The sequence below is a fragment of the Xiphophorus couchianus genome, chromosome 11 (assembly GCF_001444195.1).
Source record: "Xiphophorus couchianus chromosome 11, X_couchianus-1.0, whole genome shotgun sequence".
In the NCBI taxonomy this organism is placed as follows: Eukaryota; Metazoa; Chordata; class Actinopteri; order Cyprinodontiformes; family Poeciliidae; genus Xiphophorus; species Xiphophorus couchianus.
In genome coordinates, this window is record NC_040238.1 from 496,121 (window position 1) to 507,938 (window position 11,818).

General features: G+C 38.7%; 1 protein-coding gene across 2 annotated transcripts; it reads right to left on the reverse strand.

Moving 5' to 3' along the window:
- Positions 1–43: 43 nt before the first annotated feature.
- On the reverse strand, positions 44–9,402 carry slbp (stem-loop histone mRNA binding protein). 2 transcript variants are annotated; one of them, XM_028032372.1, is made up of 8 exons: positions 9,209–9,402; positions 8,396–8,509; positions 8,025–8,138; positions 7,229–7,294; positions 5,037–5,159; positions 4,766–4,924; positions 3,292–3,400; positions 44–574 (listed from the first exon to the last, which is right to left on the reverse strand). In XM_028032372.1, the coding sequence occupies exons 1-8, from the start codon at positions 9,265–9,267 to the stop codon at positions 503–505; spliced, it is 816 nt and encodes a 271-aa protein (XP_027888173.1). In that variant the 5' UTR covers positions 9,268–9,402; the 3' UTR covers positions 44–502. The 2 variants fall into 2 exon arrangements, with proteins under 2 accessions (XP_027888173.1, XP_027888171.1); XM_028032370.1 differs by having other exon boundaries at positions 7,229–7,300; positions 9,209–9,401.
- Positions 9,403–11,818: the final 2,416 nt, after the last annotated feature.

The window sequence follows — 11,818 nt, forward strand, 5'->3', positions numbered from 1 at the left end:
CTCAACACTTTCTATTGAGATATAAACTTCATTAATAACAAAATAGTTTTCAGTGTGCTCTTTTATTTTAAACTCTTCAATATGAAACAGGAATAAAAACACAAAAACATAGTTATAACTGTATAAAAAAATTCAACTTAAAATATTTTGGTGCTTCAATTTTTTCCACCCCTCTCCCATCCCAAAAGGGCTTATTAAGACAAAACTATTTTTCCTCACTGAAATGGAATCCTCCAACAGCAACATGCATCAGAGACATTAATTTCCCAATATTTGATTCATTGAAATGAGTCCAACTTGGTTAGAACAGGAAGTATAAATCCGGTAAATAAGACTCCCTGAGCAGATGAATCTGTAAGAAATTTCAAGCTACAGACCAGAAACAAGCAAACTTTAAACAAGAAAACCAAAAGCATCCCCAAGTTGAGAAGCAGTCACAGACACTGTCCATGTTAACTTTGAGAGACATCAGTGTTAGGTGAAATCCTTGCGCATGTTGTCATCAGAGGCCCTTGGCCACGTCAGGATCCTCTGTCTTCTTGACTTTAACTGGAGTAGCAGAACAGTCTTCATTCTAGACAAAACAGAGCAGAACAGGTCAGGCTTGATAACATGTCCAAGGGAGGCACACACAGCTACATTGCCTTTCAAAAAGTATTTACATCCCTTAATGTAAATACTTACATTATGCATCCATAATCAGCCCAAATGTGCTAAGGAACCCTACGGCAAGTCTTTTCTGCCTGAGGCTATCAGACTTTATAATACACATATAATACTTTGTAGAGCTGTGCATTTGAAATGCTGAATACAGTTTGAGCAATATACTCAGTGATATGCGTGTGTCCTTAAGACTATTGTTATTACTGCTCTATGTTTATTATTTTCATTCTAATTATTTACTTAGAAATAATTAAAAGAAGACTGGTTGATTTTTAGACCTCTGCTGACGTGGATAAAATCATTTTCATATTTAAGTATCGGCTAAGTTGATAAATCCGCTTTCCAATAAATCAGAGATCCCCTAATTATTTAAGGTTGCTGCACATTTTCACCGCAGGTCAAAGGTTTGCGTATATTTACACAAACGTTTGTGCCAAGTTCATTTGTGTACATGGCGACTTGTGCATACAATATGGCACCGCACATTTTTTGTGCGTACACAAGTTTTATACATGAGGCCCCAGATGGCTGAGATTCCTTGTCATGACATGGAAGCTATTGAAAACCTACCTTATATATGTTTTTTATAAAAATCACAGAAAAATATAAAAAACCTAAAATGGGATAAAATCAGTGTGCCTCATCAAAAATAGAACAATTTCACATTCATTTTCAGTTAGTAGGTCTCATAACTTGGAAGCTATTGAAGGAAACTCCTAAATATTGACTAAAGAAATTGTTAAAATATATATATATATATACAGTACAGACCAAAAGTTTGGACACACCTTTTAATTCAATGAGTTTCCTTTATTTTCATGACTATTGACATTGTAGATTCACACTGAAGGCATCAAAACTATGAATAACACATGTGGAAATATGCACTAAACAAAAAAGTGTAAAACAACTGAAAATACCCCTTATATTCTAGTTTCTTCAAAGTAGTAACTTTTTGCTGTGATTACTGCTTTGCACACACTCTGCATTTTCTTGATGAGCTTCAAGAGGTAGTCACCTGAAATGGTTTTCACTTCATAGGTGCCCTGTCAGGTTAATAAGTGGGATTTCTTGCCTTATAAATAGTCATGAAAATAAAGAAAACTCATTGAATTAGAAGGTGTGTCCAAACTTTTGGTCTGTACTGTATATACTGTATATATATATTTAAAAACCTGTAAAAGAATAAAAATGAGTGTGCCTCAGCAAAATTGTCCAGTAGAAAAATTTTGCACCAATTCTGAGCTAATAGGCCTCATGATCTGAAAGCTATTGAATAAAAATACATTTTGACAAATAAAATTGCTAAAAAAATGTATTAAGGGTGTGCCGTGGTGACGTAGTGGTTAGCGCGACCCGTATTTGGAGGCCTTCAGTCCTCGATGTGGCCGTCGCGGGTTCGACTCCCGGACCCGATGACATTTGCCGCATGTCTTCCCTCCTCTCCTTCCCCGTTTCCTGTCAGCCTACTATCATATAAAGGGACACTAGAGCCCACAAAAGACCCCCTGGAGGGGTAAAAAAAAAAAAAAAAAAAAGTATTAAAAAAATAAAACGGGATAAAAATGAGTGTGCCTTTTCTATGCAATCTAGTAGAACAACACTGATTTTGGCTGGAGGATGACTTGGAAGCTGTTGAAGAAAAGATTATATTAATATTACAATTATTTAAAGTATTAAAAATTACTTAAAAATTCAATAGAAATGAGTGTCTCTCATCTTATAGCCACAAGGCAAGACATCATTTATGTTTGTTTCTCACGAGTGTTTGGTTTGAAAATGTGTTAGCAGTGCTTAAGTGAACATGTGAATATGATGAGGGCTGGTCTGTAATGAGAAAGAAAGTCTGGTGCAACTGTGACCTTTTATGTGGAAGTTAGTAAATCTTGATGTTTCATGGCGAATGGTCAGATTTGGAGGGTTGGCCACGCTGGCATGTTTTGATGTACGAAAAAGATGTTTTTAACTTTTCATCATCTATGCCTCAAGACCTTGCTGACTGATTCTGAAGTCTGTGTCTCAAAAGCCGCAGGAGAAGTTCGCTCAGATACAACGTCTATGTTAAAGACACAATGCTTGACCCAAAATGGTCGACTTTCTGTTGGATTTAGACCACGGCTCCCAGAGACTTGATTCATGAAACTCAGAATCATGAATCTGAGTTTCATGATTCTGGGTTAAAGCATGACCTGTGGGTGGTTATTAAAAGCGCCCTAGGGCAGCGGTCCCCAGCGGATGTTGTTTTGTTACTCATTCTGCTGCAAGTTGGCTCAATTTTGAAGTGCAAGACGTAACTGGTAAAATCCGGTTTAGGATTTTCAAAATAAAAGATCCGGAAGTAGTTCATTATTTCTTGCATGGCCCGGTGGTTGGGGACCCACTGCTCTAGGGGGTGTTGTAGAGGAATTAGGCCACGCCCACCATAGATTGTTGTAGATTCTTGTTGGGGAGCAGATAAGGATTGATCCTAATGAGTTTGGTGCAGCTTTGATGGAATTTGTGGAATTTAGAACCAAATGTATGGCAACGGCATTAGAGGTGACTTCACCACACTCCCACACCCACCTCCCCCACTGAAACCAGTCAGTGTTGGAAACCAAGTCAGGTTCAGCCTGTAGAGGAGCTCACCTCGGCTGCAGAGCTATGGACCAGCAGGGAAGACGGTGCGTTCTGGGAATCAGTCAAGGAAGGAAAATCCAACTCAATGTCCACAATATCCTCAAGGTCCAGCTCCTCTCTGCAGAAACCAAGCAGTGACTCATCATGGACATGCAAGTCATCAAGGCGTTATCACCTGTTGACCGCGTGCCACAAGTAGGACACTCAGGGTACTAACACACTTCAAACTCAGATTTCAACTTTTTTTTAAGTTGCTGTCATTTTGTTTTTAACTCTGTTCCTTCCTCATATCCTGACAGCACAATCCTGAAGGACTTATTGTTTGTTTAACTTTAGCTTTATTTAAAAAGATTAACAATGCAGAATTGTCACAACTGGATTTAATATTTTTTCACTAACATATGATTCTTTAATCCATACTTTGTGATACTTTGTTGCTAAATCAGCCGTGAGTAAATTTGTTTAACAGCCAAGTACAGTATGTGGACCCATCTCTGTCTACGCGCTGTGTTCACACAGCAGGCAAATGCTCCACTAAAGGATGTTATTAGCTGTGCTTTTTTTGGCAGCTTTGCTCATGTTATGATCTTGTGATTATATTATCAGCTCCCATTGCTGGATAAATTTAAAAATTCATAATTACTGCCGTAAACAGAGCGCTGCTGTGTGATGTCAACGTTCTTCTCCGCATGTGGATTGCTTCGGGGACGTAAACACTTCACACAGAAGTCTCATTGCAGTCGGGTTTAATTAGTATGAATGACCAGGCAAAAAACAAAACAAAATGTGGATTTAAAAAAAAAAAAAAGACATTTAGCAAGCTTTGTGAACGTAGCCTTGAAGAAGTGTATTTCTGAGGCTCATCTGTCAATAAGTCACTAAATAAAACGACCAATGAGCTTGCCAACTTCTCAAGATGCATTGTTGCAAATCAAATAATCTTTACAAGATTGATATCTAAAAATCAAGAAATTGGGGAAAAAAACATTAAACTATTGTGTGACTAAAACATTTAGCCTCACTTTACATATCCTGTGAAATTCTGCTTTCACCGAATAAGAATAAAGTCTGGAAACCATTCTCCAGACTATTCAAATGTGCAAAATGATTTTAAAAATGCAACCATTTTCCAGGCTCCATAGGAATTCTGGAGATTGTGGGTTTTTATAGATCATTGGTTTTTAACCCTGGTCTTCAAGGGACACTGCCCTGAATACTTGCCTGCTTTAAACACATCTGATTTCAATTGATGGCTGATTTACAGGCTTTTGTTGATCTGCAATCACCCAGTAGAGTGTGTAAAAGCAAGGAAACATCTAAGACATGCAGGGCGGTGTGTCTTGAGAACCAGGATGGTAAACACTGCTGTACATATCAATGTTTTGCTCATTTTGTTTTCCTCCCCTTTCAGCTTCATGACCCGGCCTGCCAGAGTAATGATGAAGCAGTTACTGGAAACCTGAGGGAGCCAGTGTTTTCTTACATATTGTCACTGAGGGTGTGTTCCTGGCTGCAGCCTGCTGGGGGGTCCCAGGCATGCAGCTTAACTCTCCACAGTTTGATCTGTTGATCCCAGGAACGCCGGCTGTACTTCCTGAACTTGTTGGGAGTCTTTGGGTGAACACCCGGCTGTCGCAAGTGCCTGAAAACAGCAAGGGTTCATGTTTCTATGTTTAGCATGTAAACACTCAAGACCTGCTCTCCATGTTCAATGTTGCTTTAAGATGCTGACACTGTAACATGCATCATCTTACTTTGGCACCTCCTTGATGTAACGGTCATAGGCCAGGGTGTTCTTCCCGTAGCTGATCTGCTTTTGTCTTCGCATCAACACAGCTTCGTCAGTCTCCATGTTTTCACCCTCTCTGGAGTCACAGCTGCAGTACACAGAAATGTCATTGTCCTTTAACTAAAAACCTGACAGAACAACTGATTCCACAATCCAAAGATGAAGTGACAACAGTCCTTTTTACAAAACCAATTTCTGTCCTTAAGAGCAAGTTCAAATCAAAAAGATTCTAACGAGAACTTGGAGCGAGTTCAGAGGAGGTGTGAACATGGCTGACGTGATCTGAAGGGTGATTGGCTTAAGGAAGAATCCCAACCTGCCATAAGACGAGCAGATGGAATATTTGCTTGGTGTAGTGCTAATGAAACATCTGCAAAATAACTAGAGATATGGAGCTGAGAAGTCGGTTTTCACGAGTCAACAGGTTCTCATCCCATCAGTGAAAGGTTTAGTGTTTATGGATTAGAATTATGGAACAGATTTTCATTGAAGTGAGTAGTTTTCTGGAGGAAAGCCAGTAAAGTATACTGACCCAGGCTGATGGGGAAAAAACTGCTTCTCCACTAGAGAATCTTAAGCAGTGCCCAGACCACATGCGTAAACCGAATGACCGTTCTGTCTGGACGTGGCCTTGCTGCTGCTCTCATTTTAGACAGCAGCAGTTTCTGCAGAGAGTAGAGGAGCTCAATGATGCCTGATCCCTGCTGAGTCTCAGCAGATCACACGCCCGTCAGCTGACAACAGCCACCCAGGGTTCTAACTATCTGTGCTACCTATCAATCCATCCTACCTTGTGGTAATGTGCATGAGCACATCGATGCTACGTCACATTCTGCTTACTCATCAGATTATAAACACATCCTACCTGTGGAAGTTTTGTTCCATCCGTTTTATTTAATCGAAGATTAAGGTAAGCTTTATTTAATTTATTTTACATCCGGCTTTCCTTAAGCTGTCGTATTATTTTATGTTTAAGTTTACATGACAGGCAGCTTGTAACTATATTTGTAAATGGCTTTAGTTTGCCGTCTGCAGTGTCGTTACTATCCTGTGTACTGTAACCAAGTCGTTGTTTGGCGTCAATCACATTAATCAGGATAAAATAAGTTGTTCTTGTGGGCTAATTTGTCCCTATTTGAAATATTTAGTTTAACAACACTCTTTTTTTATTAAACAGTGCTACATAGAGCATGTTGGTAGCGAGATCACATGAGATTTAAGCTGTGTGTATGGTGTAATATTATTGTATATGAAACATATCCTATTGTTTCAGATGCACAGTGACCTGTGCAGTTCATTGGACATATGTTGACAGCACTTCAAGACTGCCATACAATGTATCAATGCGCAAAAAAGAGTTTGCAGTGTTTTCTATTTGGAGACGTCTGTGTTTAATTTAATTTAAATAAAAAAAATTATTTCATCTGTCTGATACTATTTCATTCTTACAAAGACCTCTGTATTTGAAATATTTTTTTAAAAGGTAGGATATTCTGATGCAGGGTCTTAATGCACTGATATGTGCTACCCACATTTGACAGATAGGATATTTTGATTAAATAATTTAGTGATTCACATAGAGGCAGGATATTCTGATTAGGGAATTTAGCAGATAAACATGTGCCACATACCAATGTGAAACAAATAGCATATCCTGATGAAAGATTTTGGTGCATTGACATCCTCTACCGATTTACCAGGGAGGATATTCTGATGAGGGGTTTTTAGTGCATCAATATGTGCTACCTCTGTATTTCATGAAACATAGGAAATTCAAAGACAGGAAATTGGTATAACAAAATGTGTTACCTAAGTATTTGATAAAAGTTGGATATTGTGGTGAAAGTGGGATATGCCGATTATGTACATGTACAATTCTGCTATATTTTATAAAGGTAGGATATTCTATGAAAAAGATTAGTATATACATCTGCAATAGCTTTTCATTTGAAACGGGTAGCACCCCAAAGACTAAGTATCGGACTGTTGTGCTGGATTTTTTTCACCCATTAGTTGCTTTTACCAGCTAATTACTCTTCCTTCCAAACCAACGTGATACTTTCACATTCCTACTAATGTATATCACTGCATCTGTAATGCTTCATGCGTTAAACATTTAAAATTTGAGTCAGATATTCTTGATGAGGTCATATTTACCTGCCAGAAGAGCCTGATGAAGTTTTTCTCTCCCTCTGATTGACCTCTGAACCTAGTATCCTCCTCCTGTATCTGAACAGGGGGCACATAACATCAACAAACAACAAGTAATAATGACAGCTAGGCCTGTCACGATAGCAAATTTTGCTGAACGATTAATTGTCTCAAAAATTATTGCAATAAACGATAATATTGTTTGAAGACCTTTTACACCGATTTAATGGAAATGACGTAATAATGCATGCGATTTCTTGCCAAAGATAGATAACAAACAAAAACAAAAAACGCACTTGGAAAAAAAACCTAAACATAAAGCCACATGCATTGCAGGTAGATTGTAGTAAAGCATTGATTAATGCCTGGTTTTGAAATTAGTTCACTGGACTTGTAGCCATTATTTTGTGCCCATTGTTGGACACCACACGGCAGGAACGAACCGATCGAACCGTTATACCTAGGATTTCTGTCGGCTAATGTGTGGTCTCTCAGGTTTTGAAAATGGGCCGACAATCAGCCGACAGCTCTAAGATCGTGTAGTCTGCGCTGGGCTTTTCACTAAGGAAATGAGGAAGGGGGGGTCAGTGGAGAGCACCGGAGTTGAGCCCTTTTTCATTCAGTGTCATTAACAGAAAGAGAAAAAGGCCGGAAGAGACGATAATGCCGATAATTAAAATGACATTGATAGTTTTAATTTATCGTACGATTGAATGCTGTCATTAGGCCTGTCATTATCGTGACAGGCCTAATGACAGCATTCAAAAAGACTACTAAATTAAAATGAAAACCATTCTTTTACCGTTGCATATCTCTGTGAACATCTTGCCTCATCTCTTCGTCCTCCACCTGGCTCCCCCAGTCAGACTGGCGACCACATCGAGACACAGGCGCTGCGGTCTCTGGGGTGGTGAAACTAGGGGGGCAAAGAAGAGCTCAGGCCTCCTTAAAACCAAACTCAATTCAATAACAGAAGCAACAGGCGCAGCAGCTAGCTGAAGCCCTGTCTGCTGCAGCTGGCAGTAAGGATTACATCTGTTTGAGAAGTTGAACTGCTAACAATTATTTAGGCTTTCTTCAATAAATATTTGAATAACATTACAGATATGCAGTTTCTGATTCAAGAAAACAATTCAATAAGAAGGCATGTCTCTGTTTCAAACAAACTCTTACCTGGAATTCCTGCTGTCAGAGTGTCCATCATCACCGTCCTCGTCACTGTGGCTCCTCAGACTTCCATCTATTCCTCTCTTCCGGCAGTGGGACCACCGAGACGGGCCACTACTCCTGTATCCCAACAAAACATCGACGAGGCCTATCTTAGTTTGGCCCTGTAGTTAAACATCTCAGTCCTAGCACAGTAAAGGAAAGCCTCTGTGTGAATACACTCTGTGGCAACACTGACAGTACACCAGGCTATAGCTTTTCCTGCAGAACAAATGAGCAACACGAAGCAAAAGGCTCCATTCAGGAAAATCCACAACATGCTGATATGGCTGAAAAAGTCTTAGTGAAGGTCAACAGAGCAGGGCGGGACATTCATTTACAACAGCCGATGAGTTGGCTGATAATTAGCAGAAGCTGATGAGCGGGTTTTAAAACTTCTCCCGCCATTTGCTTCTTTCTTCGGATCCTCCATCGATCCATTGTGTTGAGTGGCGGGGATCCACTTTCAGTCGGCTGATCTTTGATGTCAATGTTAGACATGTATCCGTTCAACCAGATCTGTTTTTCGCCAATTATTTTCACAGAAACCATCGTTTTCATTCACATGTTGGTTTTCCTTCACATAAGACAAACCGAACATAAAAAGTTAACGGAGCAACAAAATAGCAGCTAAGCTACGTTCTGCCATTTACTTTCTGAAACTGATGGAGGCTTTTTACCGAGCTCAAATGAATCACAATAGTAACAATTCAGTAAGATTTCTAAAACACTCTTAACAAAACAAAGCTAACTCAAGTAGCTAACTGCATTCAAACATACCTGTGTTTAAAGTCACTATCGTGAGCGTCGCTGCGCGTGGCTCTGTACCTGTGAGACATTTTTAATATAATTTTCTAAATGACAGTAAATTCGCTGAGCTGAAGCCGCAGAAGGACAGCAGTCTGATGTATACAGACCCGCCAAATGAACAAGAAGCGCGGCCACAAACAACACAAGCAGTCACGTGAACGGAAAAGGCGGATCCTTTACTTCGTCTTTGTTTTCTTTCTGGGTGAATCTGAATCCAAAGGTTGTAACACTGCCACCTTCTGGATTCACTTTATAACTACAAACCAAAACAAGCTCAGTTACTGCCACACGAGGCACGTCACTGTTTTGAAACGTAATAAAGTTTTTTGTATATTTGTTTTTCTTTTTTGTTGTTCTTGTTTTAAGTCTTTATTGGGACACAAAATACAAGCAGTGCAAAAACATATAGTGTGAAATAATGACCGCCCTGGGGTTACAAACATTCAGACAATGCGTCACAATATTAATGAAAGCACATAAGTTGCACGTTTTAATGGCTTTAGTGACGTCGAGTTTCGCGTTGCGCTCCAGAAAACTGTAAACACCGAGATTAATATGAACAGCGCAATGAACGTGAAAGCAGCCACGAATGAACCTGCCCGTAAAGTTGCACAACTAAACGCCATTATAATCTTTAATATTAAGAGAAGTGTCACAAATCTGTGCAGCAGACCGTGTGAGTTGTGGAGCCGCAGGAGGAGCGCTGTGCGCTGCGCTCTGACAGCAACAGCAGGGCCCTGACACATGGGGCCCGATGTTCTGGGGGTTCTAAAATCCAGACAACAGTGGAACACATAAAAACATGCAAAAATAACTGAAGTTTTATTTTGGACTGTTGTAATCTCCCCTTCTGTTCCACCTTATACGTGGAGATACACTGATATGTGTCTCCACATTTTATAATGTTATCATTATAAAATAACTTGCAATCAAATAAGTACTGGCAAAGTTCAATGTAATTTTTATATTGAGGCAGCGGAAAGTTGATGTCAGCAGTTGCTGAAAGTAGCTAATAAAGTAACTTGTAATCTAACTGAGTTACTTTCCACTCAAGTAATAAGTAATCTAAGTTACTTTTCAAGGAGTAATCAGTAATCTGATTAAAGTTACTTTTTCATCTTAAAACTAATTTTTGTGACAAAAGTGGTTTAATTCGTTGCTGCTGGTGGTAGCACAAAGCACTCGCTGATCTGCTGGCCAGCCTGTCACCTACCCCTCACATTAATTCAAATTAGTTTTAATTTTTAAAATGTTTTTAGCTCCAAAAGGCCTTAACTTATTTAAATGAAGTGCTTATGGTGATGTAAAAACAAAAATAGATTAAATCCACTTAATTTATTCAATTAAAAACAACATCATGATTCACTACACAAAAAATTTACTGGATTTAGTTTGAGTGTCAATGTCACAAACTTATAGTGTTCATGCCGACACACACTCACACCCCTTTATCTACCAGTCACATAACTGGCACTGGCACACCTGAAACATCCATGGGACTGCCCAAAATAACTCTTGAGCAGTGAAAAACACAAGGTAAACCATAAATGAATAAACATGGAACTAACTTAAAAAACGTTTTTACTAATATAGCATACAGTTATACTGTCAAAAGTACAACGAAGAAGGACAACAATCGATTCAAAACTTAAACAGAATTACAATAAAACTAGATTTAGATGATTTATTTAGTCAAGAAGTAAACGTTATTGGGGAATATTTAGTTAACTTAAACAAACACATTTGTATAACAGAATTTAATCCTCGAGTGACATTCTGGTTCACATACCAACTGGTTGTGTTGGAATGCACCAATTTGTTGTTTGATAACTGCAAACACGAAGAAGAAAAAAGGGATATGACGAAGGGGGGTTCTGCAAAGTATCCACACAGAAGTAATTATTACAAATACATGTTGTACTTTTTAGATATTTATAAAATGCTTGAAAAAACATGTTTTATTTTCTTTCCAGTTCAGAATCCAGCACTTCTTACTGTTGGTCAGTCTCTGAAATCCCGAGAAAATAATAACATTTTCGACTCTAACAAGACAATCTCTTGAAATACATGAATACTTTTGGACAACATTACAGATGCAGTTACATAACTAAACAATAATTATTTGCATCACACATTCTACATATAACCTATAATTAGGTTTAGTCATTTAATCAGTCACTTTTACATTATTCCCACTATGCTGATCAGTTGTGCTCCTCTGGAAGCTTAAGAACACATTATGTGTGCTGCAAAAGAATTAATAAGGAGTTCTAGTAATGAAGAATGTGCACTGAAGGTGCTAATAACTCCTGACCCCAATGAATTAATTAAGGTACAGCTTATCAGAATGAGAAATACAGGGGCTTCGGAAAGAGTGTCGTGGAGTCTTGTGGAAGTCCCTCTGAGGCTGCGTAATGATGAAATTGAAGAGAAACCAGACTGAACAAATGCATAACTTATTCAATTAGTGTTGGTCTCCATGGGATGCACAGTAATTTTCCTCTATTATTAATTTCAGCCTACTTCTTTCGTTCCATTCCTTTACCAGGCATTAGAAAATGTGACACAAGGCATTGCATT